At 46.6% G+C, this 17,037-nt stretch overlaps 1 protein-coding gene across 3 annotated transcripts in view; it reads right to left on the bottom strand.

Annotated features, from left to right (window-relative positions):
- RPTOR (regulatory associated protein of MTOR complex 1) overlaps window positions 1–17,037 on the bottom strand; it is a 420,173-nt gene that overhangs the window by 165,248 nt on the left and 237,888 nt on the right. For all 3 annotated transcript variants that reach the window (XM_054458563.2, XM_054458564.2, XM_054458567.2), the window contains one exon: window positions 9,937–9,996. In XM_054458563.2, the coding sequence (XP_054314538.1) occupies window positions 9,937–9,996 (60 nt within the window). The remainder of the gene's footprint in view (window positions 1–9,936; window positions 9,997–17,037) is intronic.

Below are 17,037 nucleotides of genomic sequence, written 5' to 3'. Positions count from 1 at the left end.
TGAAGTGAATTCTTATCACAGCCGCTGTGCCTCTGAGATGAGTGCCGCCCCCGCAACCCTGTGCAGACCTTCTAGAGGTCTGGGCTCCTGTTGAGGAGCCTGTGCTCCGTTCACACAGCCCATGCCGAGGGGAAGGAGATGCAGGCTCCAGGGAGGCTGCCAGCAAATCCCTGTCCCAGCTTGTCCTAACGGTGTGGTGCTTGGCAGGCCCTGTGCTTGCTGGGTGCCTCAGTTTCCCCATCTTTTAAAAGGTAGATAACAAGAGCACCCACCCTTGAAGGGCTCCAGGGAGGACTAAGAGGTAATGTTTGTAAAGACCTCAGCACGGTGCCTGGCACCATGGGGGCTCAGTAAATGCTTCCTACGGTCACTATCATTCCCCAGGAAGCAGATAGCCACGTGCTCTCAAGCAGCAGCTCCCAGGTCTCCTTACATTTTCTGCACTGCATCCCCAGGCTCGGATGAGACAGAAGGTCCCACAGATGGGAACCAGAGATCAGCTAACACAACGCTGAAGGTTTCAGAGCCAGAGTCAAACCCAAGCTCCAGGGCTGCGGGGCTGCAGCCCCGCGCCTGCTGTCCCCGGGCCACACAGGGGCGGCCGTGCTACCGGAGCCTCGGAAGCAGCAGCACACGGAGACTCACTTATTCACGACACTGGATTGTTAGCGGTTTAAAATATGCTGTGTACACAATCAATGTTAATCACGAGTAAGTTCTGGGTACGCTCTGAGCCTCCAGTGATCAGAATACTAACTAGCAGCCTCGTGGAACAGGTTCACATCTCTCAGGTTCCCCAGAGCTTTCTGAAAACCCTAATATTTCTAGCACTGTTTAAGCGTTGCATTACTTTGTTTCAGGGCTGAAAAATGTCCCTTAATTTCCAGGCATGGATCTTATTGCCACTCTCTCAAAGGATTCGGAATATAAATATGTACTGCAGCAGCAACAGCTTATTCATCAGGCTGCTAGGTTAGAGTAGATAATTAGAAACTGGGGGGTCGCTCGAGGAAGGTTCACTATAATTTACTTCCAGACACAGCAGCTTAATTAGAAAACAAATTCCTCCCCTAGTTTTAAAGACTGCTAAATAATTATGCACAAACTGCCCGATCTTCTCTCCAGTCTTGTGCTGAGATGCTAAACAACATGTTTTGCCCATCTGACAAGGATGGCGAAAGCTCGGAAGGGGTTAATACTGGATTTCCTGAGGAGCCTTGATTTTGAGTGCCGCTGTTTGAAATAAACCACATTTATTTTGGAAGACATATCGTGCAGCAGTTCTGAGGAACGAAACCTCCCCATGTCTCCAGTGCTGACAAAGACGAGGATAATGATATGATTCGGGTTGGATTTCTGACCGTCTGGGGGCAGCAGGGACGCTGTGCCATGAAACTGCCATTGAGCTGGTGAGGGGGCCAGGTCGCAAGAGCCAGGCCTTCCAAAGGGCATGAAAGTGGTGCTGTGCCACACTCAGCCCCCAAACCCCAGACAGCAGGGTCCTGAGGCTCTCGGCCAGGGGGCCACCTGCCGTGCGCTTACCCAACACTGACCCCTAGAGAGCTCTGGCCTCGCAGACTGGGCACACCAAGGGCCAGGTGTTGTAGGACGAGGGTACATCCTCTCAGATGGCAGCAGGCAGGGACACATGGGCACGGGGCAGGTGCCTGCCATGCAGGTCCGTGCGTGACAAACACACCTGCCCATCTGACACGTGTGTGCCGATCACCACCTGGCACCTGCAGCCTGCACTCAGGACCATCCTTCACACGCTCCCAACGAGGGTTGCTGGGGAGGGAAGGGGTGTGCAGAGCATGAGGCAGACCTGGTTTTACTTCCTGCAGGTCATGAAGCTTGACGGAAACCAAAAGCCCAAGAACACAGGCCCGTTATCCTCCTTGTGTCACGTGACTCATCACGCTAGTCAGGTGGGACCCAGGAACCAACGTCGTCCTCACACTTAGTGGCAACAGAGGTATTCTCAAGAGCAAGAAATTTCTATGTGGTGAGTTGAGACAAAAGAATGAAACTGCTAAACTAGGTCTTCAGACTCCCTAAAAAGCTGGCAAAAGCTAAAAGCAGATCAAGTCCAGCCCCAGCTAGTGTACGCACAGGTACGGCAGACTCCCTGACATCTTCACATCCACACAATCTGTTCCGAATGTGCGTCACTCGAGATGTCACACACGTGCGTTCTAGGTGCTGTGTTGTGGTGGGGTTTCCACGCCCCCAGTCTACAGTCCTTAGGATTCTGTTTACAATAATGAATTGCTAAAACATTAATGAAATCAGACTAAGCACGAGAGCCCGTGTCTGCCTGGTCTTAAAACTATAATTAAAAACAAGTTATCTCACCATTAACCTGGATCCAAGATCAGTTCATCTAAGGAAGGCAGTCGAAGGTCATATCACGCTGGGGAGGGTCTTGGCAAAAAGGGCAGCAATGCAAACGCTTCCCCAGGGAGGTCTCACCGGCAGGATGACTGTGTATGTTTTAATGTAGGTGTGACTCAGGGAACCTGGAGCTCCATCTCAGGTGGACAGGAGGACAGTCATGGTGTGCAGGGACACGAGGGCATCACCCAGACAACTGTGTGGCTCTCACCCGGCACCCACTGACAGCTCTGCCAATAATGCACAAATGTTTTTATTAAAATTTCTCAACCATTCAAAAATATATATATTTTGAAATATTCCCTGGCTACTTCTAAATAAATTTTTTAGACACACGTGCTGCCTGGAGGGAGGCAGCACCTCGGCCCCTGCTTGGCTCAGTCCTGCGGCCAGGAAGGCCACCCAGGTGAACGCGCATCACAGGGTGCCGCTTCCGAGACCACACCCCTCCTGCTCCCACATGCGATGGGAGGAGTGGCGTCGGAGGAGGCTGTTCTGATGACTCTGGAGCAGGGGTCAGGCGGTGACCCTCCAAATGTCAGCCCCGGAGTCTGCAAAGAACAATTCCCACACCCCCTGAGGAACTGGTCCCCCAAGCAGGAGCAGGCAACCAACTTTTGATCACTGCATTTTAGGAAAGTGTTGAAAAAAACATACAAAAACTCAAAAGGTTTTGTGCATGTCAGATGCCCTGGGAGGTGGCGTGGCCCTGCTGCCCACATGCTGTGACGCATGGGTGCCCTACCCGTGGTGTCCTTCTGTGTGGCATGGGCAAGGAGGCTCCAGAGGACATTCCACAGGTGGTGGACACTGCCACGCTTCCAGCCCTGTAAGGAGGGAAGTTGGTTACAGGGTCTGCTTCCAGAAGATGACCTCTGGGCTTCCATGTCAGAGAGTTGACTCCCTCACCCGGGGCACACTGGTGACAGGCACAGCCTGGAATTGCTGGGAGCTCATCCTCAAGCACCCTGGTCCCAGCGTCACACTCAGGGCAAGGGACACACAAGAATATCACAAACATGGCTGACATGTTCAGTGAAGGGAAATAAGGGGGAACTCAGTCTTGGCTGCTTGGAACACAGGGGTCGCATTCATCAGTAGAGCTTGATGATGATCTGTTTGTCTCTGAACTGTATTGCACAGCTGCTTTCCGAGTGGATCTGTCTCCCGTGACATGCGGGCTAGCGTTACGGGAGTTAACACATGCTGGTGGGTCCCCCGTGGAAAAAAGAAGGGGCCTGAGGTAGTAGAAAGGCTGGCCAAGAGGCTCTGAGCCATACAGGTCACTGTAACCAAGATCAACGTATTTCGAGAATAAATCTTCAGAAAATGATAAAGTATAAAAATAATGGGGCATTTTTTTATAGGAGTGTCCTCTCACTATAAAAACCACAGCAGCATGGAGGACACTGCATGGAAGACACTATTAAACATAGATGTGCTGAATTTTCTGCCTCACTTTGTAACTGCAAAATCAAATCTACTTATTAAAAACTTTTCTTTGGCTGGGCATGGTGGCTCACGCCTATAATCCAAGCACTTTGGGAAGCCAAGGCAGGAAGATCGCTTGATTAAAAAGACCACTTATTTTAAAAGTAACTCAGGTCCTTTGTAGATAACACAATATGCAAAAGACGTGGCTGGGCACAGCGGCTCACGCCCGTAATCCCAGCACTTTGGGAGGCCGAGGCAGGCAGATATCTGAGGCCAGGAGTTTAAGACCAGCCTGGGTAACATAGGGAAACCCTGTCTCTACAAAAAAACCCAAACAACCCAAAATAAAAGTTAGCCAGGCATGATGGCATGCACCTGCAGTCCCAGCTACTTGGGTGGCTGAGGTGGGAGGATCACTTGAGCTCAGGAGGTTGAGGCTACAGTGAGCTGAGATGGTGCCACTGCATTCCAGCCTGGGCAGCAGAGCGATACCCTGTCTGGAAAAACAACAACAACAAAAAACACACAACAAACCAAACAAAAAACTTTTCTTATGAGACTGTAAACATAATTGGGGAACAAAATCCAAAAATTAAAAAAACATAAAAATAGCGTTTTTAAGCGGAGAAGTCACTGTGTCTATGAAAGTTAAAAACTGACGTCCACTTGGAAATAGAGCTAATGGCAGCTGTGGCTGGGCAGCTTTTGGAGCAAAGATCTGGATTTCTCCATTACTGTATAATTCTAAAGTTTGGAACTTGTCCCGCATTCAATTTAACCTCTGTCACACTGTGAGGGGGAGGCACCACGGGAGTTCACCCTGCGAGTGCGACGTGGGTTCCAAGTGAAAGACACTAAAACAGGTGCTTTTGCCGAACTGCATTCAGAGAACAGGGGCTCAGACCCAAATCCACACACCTTAAGAAGTTATTCTCAATAAAGACTGAGGTGCCTACAGTGACTGTGATATGGTTTGGCTCTGTGTCTCTACCCAAATCTTATCTTGAATTGTAATCCCCACATGTTGAGACGGGGACCTGGTGGGAGGTGACTGGATTATGGGAGTGACTGTTCTCGTGATAGTGAGTTCTCACGAGATCTGATAGTTTAAAAGTGTGGCACTTCCCCATCCCTGGTGTGCTATCACTGTCCTGCCATGTAAGACATGCCTTGCTTACCCTTCCCTTTCTGCCATGATTATAAGTTTCCTGAGGCCTCCCTAGCCATGCAGAACTGTGAGTCAATTAAACCTCTTTTATCTATAAATTACCCAGTGCGATGGTTAATACTGAGTGTCTCCAGGTTCTTCAGCTTTTGGAGTCAGACTGGCTTCCTTGCTCCGCAGCTTGCAAATGACCTATTGTGGGATCTTGTGACCATGTGAGTTAATATTAATCAATAAACTCCCCTTTATATTTATATCTATGCTATTAGTTCGGTCCCCCTAGAGAACCCTAATACATCCAGTCTCAGGTAGTGTCTTGACAGCAGTGTGAGAATGGACTGAAACAGCCTGCTAAGCCATTCCTTAGCAATGGGCCTCGAGAGCACGGCCTCTCTGGCACCTTGCCATCTCTCTCTAATGGCGGTGGGGCCAGGGCAACGATGCCTGGGAGTCGTAGGTGCCTCAGCTGATGGCAGATGGAGAGGCGTGGGAGACGCTTACAGAACTACAGGAATGTGGAGTGACAGCAGCCACCATCCAAGCTGCAGCTCTGGGAAGTGCTGAGAAGGCAGAAGTGCCTGGCAGGAGGTGGACACGGGCTGAGAGCCGAGGCCGTGTCAGGACGTGTGATGCCCTCGGCACTGCTGCTGCCCAATGAGACCCTAGCGGTGTCCTTTCTGCAGGACAGAGGCAGACCCAGAGGCAAGGAGGTGCCCAGTGAGTGTGGCTCAGAAGGGGTCAGGAGGGCCAGATGGAGCTGCTCTGACTCCAACGTCCATATTCTTCCCACCACACTCTCCTCCTCACACCCCAAATCCCTAATCAGGGTGTGTTTTGAAAACTGCCTACTATTAACAGTTAATTGTCTGTTTGAAATTAAAAAATAAAATAAACCTTTAGCATTTAGCCACCTTCGTAGCATCACCTGGCACAGGAGAAGGGGAGACGGAAGAAATTCAAGAACACTGCCCTAACCTCCAGCTGTCCGATGGCACTGGCTGAGAAGGGCCTTTGGTGCTGGGGAGGGAGGGGATGCACTGGTTCTGGGAAGAACACGAGCGACTGCAAACGCTAACGTCGTGATTTAGGGAAAGGGCGTCTGATGAAAATGACTAACATCCCACGGTGGATGGGGAAGTGTGTTTGCTTCTTTTTTTCAATCCTCACTCAATCCCATTTTAATAATAAGAGTGAAGGTATCTTCCCAGAAACAACAGAGTACGCTGCTGTAGAATCTACTTCTTTTCCCAAATCCAGGTCTCTGTTTCCCTGCACCCCTCGCTCCCCAGGCCCATGGCCTGTTGTCCACAGCGGTGGCCAGCCCTGTGCTGCACCTGCTCTGCACTCTCCGGCCTGCTCACTTGCGTGGTGTTTTTTTCCTCCCCTACATTATGTATTACTTTTACTTCAGTTGTCAAATAGCAAAATGACTTCTGCAGGTACACATGCTATGGATTGGAACGTGTGGGTGGATCTGTGGAACCACACCAGCATCAAGACATCACCCCCAGGCCCCTCCCGCTAGCCCCTCACAGCCACACTCTCCACCCCTCTAATCCCTGGCGACAGCTGATTTGTCCTCTGGCCCCATATTCTGTCTTTCCCAGCAGGTCACGGAAAGGGAATCGGACCGTGCGCCACCCTTGGAGATGGGCTTTTGACACTTAGTGTGATACTTCTGGGAACCGCCCGAATGGCAGTGTATACAGAAAGCCTGTCGCTTTTTCCTGTTGAGCAGAATTCCATCATACGGATACACTACAGTCTGAATTCATTTGCCCTGGGAGGGACATTTTGGTTGCTTCCGGCTTGGGGTAACGAACAGAGCTACCGTAAACATTCACGCACAGGTTTTTGTGTGATCCTAAGATTTCACTCTTCCAGGGTACATACCCAGGAATGGGAATGCGAGGACATGTTGGCAGGTTTGTGGACATTTATGAGAAACTGACAGTTCTTCCAGAGTGGCTGCACCATTCTGCATTCCCAGCAGCTGTGATGTGAGTTCTCAACACTGGGTTTGGTCAGTCTTTCAAATGTCATCCGTTCTAATAGGGACACAGTGCTGTCTCACTGGGTTTTAATTTGCATTACCTAATGGCTAATGATTTCCAGGATCTTTTCATAAGCATATTTGCCATCCCTAAATCCTCTTTGGTGAAATGCCTCTTCATATCTTTTGTCTGTTTTCTAATTGTCTTTTCCGCCTTATTTTTGAGTTTTGAGATATCTTTATACATTCTAGATACAAGTGTTCTTTGTCATATATGTGACTTGCAAATATCTTCTCCAAGTCTATAGCTTGTCTTTTCATATTAGCAGTGTCTTTCAGAGAGTAAACATTTTACATTTGGATGAAGTCCAATTTACCAATTTTTTTTCTTTTGTGAATCATGCTTAGGATGTCATGTTGCTGTGCACATTTTAAGTTTTGGAAAGAAACAGGGAGGCAGCTGGTTGTTCTGACACCAAAATCTTGTTCAAGGGAAAACCTCCATGTGTTGGGCAGACCACAGTGGGGCTGTCCTGAGACCCGAGCTCTAGGCCAGCCCTGCTCGAACCAGGCAGAAAAGGCCACCCAGGAGCTGAAGTGAACTAAATACCAGGTTCTCTTTCAGCAAATAAGGTGGTCTGACTCAATAACTTAAAATAAATTTTTGTTGTGATCATTAGGTGATTTTTAACAGCCCTTTTCGCTCTGGAGATGTGGAGCATGTGGCGCTGTCCGAGCTCATGTGGCTCAACATGCGCTGGCAGGGCCCTGTCCGGAGTAGCCACAGACACAGGTGACCGGGGGGGATGGGACAGCACACGGCAGCCATCCAGGATGGAGAAGAGACACTGTCCCACACGGAGATGGAGGTGTGGGCAAGGCTCGGGCTCCTGCTACCAGGCGGAGGAGAAAGGATACTGCGGCCCTCCCACCTCCAGAGGAAACCACGGAAATAGCCACAGGGAGGCACGACAAACAGAAAACACCAAGACAGTTTTCACCCAAGAGCTGCCTGAATAAGCCAACCCCGTAAGGATAAAATATAACTGCTGAAATATTAATGGATATGGTTTATTTAAGAAATTAGACATATAATATATATACACAGGTTAAGTGTCCCTTTATCTGAAATGCTTGGAAGCAGAAGCGTTTCGGATTTCTAATTTTTTCAGATTTTGGAATATCTGCATTATACTTACCAGTTAAGTTTTTTAGATTTATCACTAATCCGAAAACACGAAGTCCAAAATGCTCCAAAGAGCATTGTTTTTGAGTAGCACGTCAGTGCTCAAAAAGTTTCCGATTTTGGCCTGGCACGGCCAGAACCACTCACTCCTGTAATCCCAGCACTTTGAGAAGTGGAGGTGGGAGGATCGCTTGAGGCCAGGCGTTCAAGACCAGCCTGGCGAACACAGCAAGATGCCCTATTTTTTTTAAAATTCATTTAAATTTTTTTTTAAAGTTTGATGCATTTCTGATTTTGGATTTTTAGATTTGAGATACATATCCAGTGTGTGTGTGGGGAGGGAGCAGGGGTGACGGGGGCAATATATACGTTACAGGTAATAGAGACCTCTAAAACTCAGAAAACAGAGGGGGAAATAAAAGCCCCAAAGAAAGCGCACAGCAATGACCAGTAAACAGATCTCACGAACAGCTTCACAAAACTGCAATCTCGTCAGGGATTGCAACCAGGTTTGCAACCAGGGATTGCAAACCAACCAGAAGGGGAGGGGAGCACAGATCATCTAATCCCGTTTTTTTTTTTTTTTTTTTTTAAGTTATTTTCCATGTGATGCTTCTCAGAGACTATCTGTTTGGGCTTTGGAAACAGTCTTCTAAGTCACAGCTTGCACTGTTTGGAAAGCCTCTGGGCACTGAGCTCTGTTAGGTACCCATGCTGAGGACTGCTCACTTAGCACATCTGGTAGACCACTCCACATCAGGACCAGTGTCGCTTCCCCAGCCTTCCTATCGGCCACACAGCCACCTTCCACGGTGGGAGTGAACCACGACAGAGCTCACCGTGCCCTCGTGAATGTTTACACATAATATTCTTGTATTTTTCCCCTGATACACAAGGCAAGTACGTTTTTACAAGAGAAACTTGGAAGTGGGGTTGCTTTTCCTGCCTAATTTAGTAAATTCATGCCCTAATATTAAGATATAACTTTGTATATTAAGATATAGAAAACAATTATCTTGCATGTTAATTCTAGAAGGAATGGGGTTCTGAGCCAAAGGGTTTAAAATAACTCCAAACTTCTTCCATACTGCCTGGATGACTCAGGATGAGTCACGATGAATCCGATGCACAAACAAACAGAACAAGGCATTGCAGGCCACGCTCCAGGTCCTGAGACACCACTTCACATCCAAAGAGATCACGTGAGGGACAGACGGGTTGGCCAATGGGACCGAAAGGATTACGGGAGGCAAGTGCCATTGACTCTTCATAGGAGGCCTGACTAAACCCCGTCACTTCATCGCTCAGGTTCTGAAATCAGTTTGTCCTGAGATAGTAAAATGGAAACTGGATGGAGACAGGTGGGGAGGGGATGGAAAGTTACAGAATATTAAAGGAACAGTTTCAGAAAATAAGGTAAGAGCTGGCTATGATCTAGCTATCATTTCAGTGGCAGCAGAAATGATTTGTATGCGAAGTGTTATGTTCTTGCTTTGGCTTGAAGTCTGCAGACTTTTTAAATGTTCAAAGGAATTCAGCTTTTTATTATTTTTCTTTCATATGGCCCATGTTTGGTTATCTCCTGCACTAAGCCCCAGTGTGACAATCGCAAACACAGCCTTAATCAGAGAACAAAAGAACACAGCCACATGAAAGGGAACATGCCATGTTGATAGAAAGTACTTCTGAGAAGCAAGAGCCTTCAAAAAGGAAAAGAAACTCATCAGATCCAGAGAGCCACAAGAGCTTAAAAATCCTACTTACTTTTCTATCAAATCCAGTGTGACGCCAGGCACCAGACTGACACATTTCTGCATGCAAAACCTGCAGAGAAAGAAAAGAATGTGAACGGCACGAATGGAACAGTCACCCAGGAAATCTAACAGGCCTGCAGAAAAATGAAAGAGTTAAAGGTGGGGACAGGGACTACCAGGTGAACAAGTACACTCAGATTTCATTAATTCGGCAGCTTTTAGATTTGTAAAGAAAATCTCATTGCCATCCTGTCAAGGCGCGAGACTACAGAGCTGCCACAGTGAGTTGTCAGGAGAAAGGAGAGAAGCCGTTTGCAGCCACATGAAGCCTGGTCCCTGGAGAGGAGCGCCAAGATGCTTAATAAAGCTCAGTCTCCAAACGAGATGCCGGAGTGGACTGGACCTGCCACTTCTTTCCTTCTTAAGGAAGTGAGCTGGAGAGACTGCTGGAGGAGAATAAATGAGTAGCCTCAAGGCACACAAAAGAAATGCAAATTCAATTTTATCATGTTCATAATCATAAAATCCTACAGGTCAGAGCTGGCTTCATGTGTGAGGCAAGTCCATCCTTAGGAGCGCGTGTGGAGCCGGACAGGCTTTCTCTAATGTGGCGCCAACAGGAGGTAGGAAAGCATCTCTCCTCCCATCCGGGCTACTGACATACAGTGGGGCAGAATCAACGCAGCAGAGTAAAAAGGCAATGCGGTATTTTTAATAGGAGAAATGCAAAATGTTTAATTCACCTACTTTTAAAATTAAGAACAAATAACACCCCTTAAAAACATAATGGCAGGTGTAAAGCAAGTATGCACATCTCCAAAACACACTCGTGGACTGTTGGCTGGAAGTGAGCGATGGCAGAAGCCTGGAGAAGGACAGTGGCCCAGGGGAGGGCACAGTGCAAGGGTCAGACACGCTTGGGAGAGCGTGGAAGTGACTCCTCTATGGGGGATGGCGGACCCAGGAGGGCACCCATAGCAGTGGGACAGGAAATGGGAGAAAAAGACACAGAGGACCAGGAAGACAACGAGCCAGGGCTGTGACGACAGTCTCACTTCTGCAGCTCTGCAGGGCGAGGGGAGGCTGATTTGGTTATCCTGGACCCCATGCATGGCTGCCAGCCACGCTCACTCTCTCAAGAAGTGATACCTGGCTCAACCAGCAGAGAGGAAGTTATATTCTTGGTTGTGGCTGCAGTAGTCAGTGTTTTATCGTTTAAAGAGCTAAGAAAATAAAAGTGAGGCCCACGTTTGCCTGAAGCTAGAGAGCAGCCCTTTCCCACAGCGTGAAGTGCCCCGTGTGGCCCCGATGCTTCCCTGAGCCAGTCAGTGCCACTCTGAGTGGTCTCCTCTGCTGGCTTCACTTGCAGATGCTCTCCTCGGCCATGCCCAGACACCTCTGCACCAGCGCAGACACATGCAGCTCCTACGGTGGTCCCAGGCAAACCAGAATTTCTCCGTGGATAAAAATGATCTACAGGAAATGCATTTTCAAATCTGAGTCCTATGCGAACCATGCTACTTTGTCTTTTTATCCATAACGTACTTATTGATTGGGATTTCTAGAGTCCAGTAATGACGGAATCACTTATATCAGACTAATCCTTTTGCCAATAATGATCAGCTCTGGACAAAATATTAAAAAGCCATTTGAAAATTCTGAACAACAAACAAACGCAGGCAGGAAGGCAGGAAATGGAAGGGCCGTGACCCTTAGAAAATGAGAATAACTCTGCATGAATCACCTTCATCTGGCTTTTCCCAAGGGTGCTCCTCACTCACACATCATGTGGGGGATAGCATGCAACTGAAAGGCAGCAGCCTTACTGGGCTGAGACCACGCTCAAGGCTGCCAGGATATTGCAGGCAAAAGCCCTAGGAAGAAGGGAGCCAAAACCCGCATGTAAACCTTCCCTGAGTCGGAGGCTGGCTCCTGAAGGGCACGCACACAGGATAATATTCCCAGGAACCCCGTCGAGGACAGCAGGAAGGTTGAAAATGCAGAGTAGAGATTTTGACATCTGCTTGCCACTGTGAAGACAGAGGAGATCAGGTCCTGCCAAATTACAGGGCTTGATCACATCTGAGGACATGGACACTCAGAGGGATTACAAACCACATCTTAGAACTAAGATCAAAGCCAAAAGAGCCTAGTCCTATAACCAAGCCTCTACAAGATCAGTATAACTGCCCAAAAGAAAATAACAGAATCTAGAATGTCTACAATGCCTCATCCACAACAGATAGTATACTATCTAAAATCAAGAGAAAAAACAGTCAATAAAAACAGATTCATAGTTGGCCAGATATTGGAATTAGTAGACAGAGACTTAAACATTATAAAAATAATTATTGGCTGGGAGATAAGCATTATTATAAATTCAGTGAAAATATAATGTTCCCTTAAATAAAAAATTAAAATGGGAATATCATGCAACTTTATTATAGCATGGCTATACGAATAAGAGTAGCATGGATAAATCAGTCACTGATAGTATGCAAACTTCATTTTAGCCAAAAATGTAGATTCTCTTTATACCAGAATTGCTAACAACTGGTTTCACATTTTATACGATTTCTTTCATTCACCTACATTAGAGTGTTGCTGAGCAATGAAAGGTCAAAGAGTAGGCAAAGGCAGAGGTAATAAAAATGGCTCAAAAACCCCACAAAGCTGAATATAATAATATAACACAGCTGTTGCTTATTTAGTGCTTATTATTTGGCGACCATTGTTCTATGTTTTTTATACTGAGTTTTTTAATCGTCACATTCTGTGAGGTATTATGATATATTATACAGAGGAAGAACATCATAAATTAGGTACATCATAGCGAAGATCAAGAATATTAAAAAGACAATGAAAATACATACAAAGCTTCCAGAAACAAAGAGCAGATCACATTCAAAGAAACAAGAACCAGATTAACACAGGATGCAGGAAGACAATGGAGTAGTGTTTTTATTTTTATTTATTTATTTTATTTATTTTTGAGACAGAGTCTCGCTCTGTCACCCAGGCTGGAGTGCATTGGTGTGATCTTGGCTCACGGCAACCTCTGTCTCCTGGGTTCAAGTGATTCTCCTGCCTCAGCCTCCTGAGTAGCTGGGATTACAGGCTCCCGCCACCATGCCTGGCTAATTTTATATTTTTAGTAAACGTGGGGTTTCGCCATGTTGGTCAGGCTGGTCTCGAACTCCTGAACTCAGGTGATCCACCCGCCTCAGCCTCCCAAAGTGCTGGGATTACAGGTGTAAGCCACCACCCCCAGCTGGTGTTTTTAATTTACTGAAGAAAAGGAAGTTAAAACCTAGAATTTTGTATCCAGCCAAACTGTCATTCAAATGTGTGAGCATGACAAAAATACTCTCAGAGGCACATATGGCCTCACAAGACTTGTCACAAAAAGACTCATGAGGAAGACACTTTCAGATGACAAGCTAAAGTTAGAGGGGAGCAAACTCCAAGAGACCCTGAAGGAGATCTATGAAGTAATGATGACACATAAACTTGGTAACATTTGTAGTCATCTTAAAATGAAAAGAAAAAAGATGGGGGCAATATCCATCATAACCAGGATTGAAAACCTAGATATAAATCCACAAGAGCATTAACAATCCAATAGAAAAATGGATGAACAGACATCTCAAAGATGAGGACATAACTATGGCCACTGAACATGAGGAAATGTTCAACATCATGCGATAACAGAGAAACGCAAATCAAGGCTACACGAGATATCACTCTAAACCTACTCAGCAAAAATGTACAAGAATGGCAATGCCAAGAACTAGAAAGGGTGTGGATCATAGGGTGTCTCCATCACCATTGCAGGAGTGTAAAATGGCACAACCACTGGGAAGCACCTTACCATGATCCCTTAAAACTGAACGTTCCTATACACTATGATCCGGCAAACTCTGCTTTTCAATATATATGAAATTCTTGCATGTGTTCAAAAGAACACACAGAAAAGAATGTTCAAAGTATCACTGTTGGTAATAGCAAAAATACAGTACACCAAAGCAAAGCAAAACAAACAAATAAGGGAAGAAGCTGGAAAAGCTCAAGTGTCCATTAAGGAGGAGCAGGGGCACACAGTGTGGCATATTCGCAGAGTGGAATGTTACAGGCAGTTAGAGGGGGGTACTCTGGCTAAACACACATCAATATGGAGGAACACTAGCAACACAATGCTAAGTGGGAAATGTCCACATTCCAACCAAAAGTATTTTTTTAAAAGAGTCCTCAAAATCACACTAAAGCCTTTAATCAATTTAAAATCTAAAAGAGAAGTAATGATCTTAATGAATGCACACAGATGCACAGTAGCAATGTAGAAAGGGCATGGAAGGGATGATGAGCCCGGCACTCAGGGCGGTGGTCACGGGGCGGGGGCAGCAGGTGGGTGTGCATCAAGGGGCCTGTGTGGTGCGTGCAGGTCATCATCAAGGGCTGGGTTTTGGTTGGGTGGTGGTTTGAGGAAACCCATTATGCTATAAAAATACCTGTTAATTAACTACTTAAAAGGAGGCCAAATATGGACTAGTGATGAGTGTGGCATGAAGCAAGAATTATGACTGATCCAGGCTGGGTACGCAAACAAGTGGCTTCGAGATTTTTAAGATGCTAAATTAAGTTTAGCCTAAAGGCTGCCTCCGTACATGTTTTATGTTTGGCCTAATGGTTCCATATACGTGGTGAACTGTAACCCAACCTGATGTATAAACAGCCTGATCTGGTGACAGGCAGCTGAGTCTCAGATTACCACAGGCAGCCAACTGTTCAAACTGGGCTCAAGCAAGGCAGACCCCCTGCGGTAGCCAATCCAGCTGCTGTGGCTCTTCCATTCTCCGGAGTCACTTTCCTTTCTGCCCATGAATGATATCCAGCCACATGGCAGTGCCGGAGTCGCTCTGAACCTACTCTGGTTCTGGGGCTGCCTGATTCAAGAATGGTTCTTTGCTCAACTAAACTCTGTTACATTTAATTTGTCTAGAGTTTTCTTTTAACAATGAAGAACAAATTAATGTTCAGCTCGGTAACCTTGTCAAGTATCACACAAATAACTATTTAATGCTGTTTTCATTTTTGAGAATGAAAATTCCTTTGTTTCCTAATTAAAAAAAAACCCACATGTATTTACCATAAAAAAGTGAAAAATCTGTATAAACCCACCATGTTGAGATAGCTTAGCATTTTCATATTTATCTTTTACACAACACTGAATCATGCTGATTTATTTTAGAATAAAAGCAAATGGCGGTCACTATAAAAACCCAAATCATACAGACATGTGTCACACAAAAGTGCGTCAGTCTAACTTTCACTCTCCCACCCCACTGCGCAGAAGCGGCCTCTGCTATGACCTTCAGGACTTGGACCGTGCATATTCGGTCATACCTGGGTACCCCTGGGGGACCGGTTCCAGGACACCACCACCCACCCCACCTAGCCACTCCTCTCCCCATGGACGGACGCTCTATGAAAACTCCTGAACAAGGAGAGCTTCCCGGTTAGAAGGTGAACACACGATGTGCTGGAGTGTGGCACCCTCCTGCTCTCGCCAACATGCAGAGTCCCCCCTTCTCTAGTGGTGAAGACATAAGTAGCTTCCCTGGAGGTCTTGCCATCAGCATTCCCTGTGCAGTTCCTCGGCAAAGGAGAGGAAAAGGCCCTCAAAACACATCCCCATCATGACTGTCATTGTCACTGTGAGAGCTGATCATACAAACTGGGTCATTCTTGTGATACCCAACTCAGTCAGAGTCAAGGGGCCAGGGGAAAGCACTTGGGCCACAAAACATTCCTCTGGGAACGTAGTTCTCTGCCAGCCTGGACGCTGAAATTGCCTGCTGCTACTTGAAACCAGTTTTGACTAATGGCGACTGATACAACCTGCTGTGACTCGAAGACTAATTTCACCCACTCACCAGTCGGAACTTGCCAGCTCCCCAAAACCTTACTAGTGCCAAAGAACCTTCTCAAAGAGCAGCATGAAATATTTCTCCTCTTTATAAAACTGCCAACCTTTTATTTGTTCATCAAGATATACTGAAGACCACCTGGTCTGCCTGTAGGCCTTCAACTGTAAATCTTGCTTCCCAAATAAAATGTTTTACATTTAGAGATTCATCACTATATTTTATCTGACTTTGATTCCAGTCCCTAATATCCCTGCTCATTTTTAGTCTTTGGTAGTTGCTTTTCTGTATCCTGACCAGAGCTTTTCGTTGTAATGAGCGGGACAGAGAGGCTGTAGGTGGCTTACTTCACCTTGGCTGGCACGTGAAGTCTCTAGAATTTACACGATGAAGGTGTCACTGAAGCTTTCACAGACTTGTGCATTTTAACCTAGTCATACAGAGATATAGCAAACTGCTGGAGGTGGCTGGTTTTAAATATTCTTTTTCACAAGAGGAATTTGCAAATATAGCTCAAAGTGGCAATAAATACACAATTAAAAGTAAAATAGCACTTTGGGAGGCCAAGGCGGGAGGATCACCTGAGGTTGGGAGTTCGAGACCGGCCTGACCAACATGGAGAAACCCTGTCTCTACTAAACAAACAAACAAACAACAACAACAAAACCAGCATTAGCCAGGCATGGTGGCGGACACCTGTAATCCCAGTTACTCAGGAGGCTGAGGCAGGAGAATCACTTGAACTCGGGAGGCGGAGGTTGCAGTGAGCCGAGATTGCGCCACTGCACTCCAGCCTGGGCAAAAAGAGCAAAACTCTGTCTCAAAAAAAAAGTAAAATAGGCCAGGCACAGTGGCTCATGCCTGTAATCCCAGCAATTTGGGAGGCTGAGGCAGGCAGATCACCTGAGGTCAGGAGTTCAAGACCAGCCTGGCCAACAAGGTGAAACCCCATTTCTACTAAAAATACAAAAATTAGCTGGGCATGGTGGCAGGTGCCTATAATCCCAGCTACTCGGGAGGCTGAGGCAGGAGAATTGCTTGAACCCAGAAGGCGGAGGTTACAGTGATCCGAGTTTGTGCCATTGCACTCCAGCCTGGGCAACAAGAGTGAAACTCCATCTCAAAAAAAAAAAAAAAAAAAAAGGAAAATAAGCCAATGTCTTCAACTCTCAGCATTTCATTTAGTC

This window comes from Pongo pygmaeus, chromosome 19 (assembly GCF_028885625.2).
Source record: "Pongo pygmaeus isolate AG05252 chromosome 19, NHGRI_mPonPyg2-v2.0_pri, whole genome shotgun sequence".
Lineage (NCBI taxonomy): Eukaryota > Metazoa > Chordata > Mammalia > Primates > Hominidae > Pongo > Pongo pygmaeus.
Note: the sequence above shows the minus strand (reverse complement) of the source record. Positions and strands in the feature narration are given on the sequence as shown.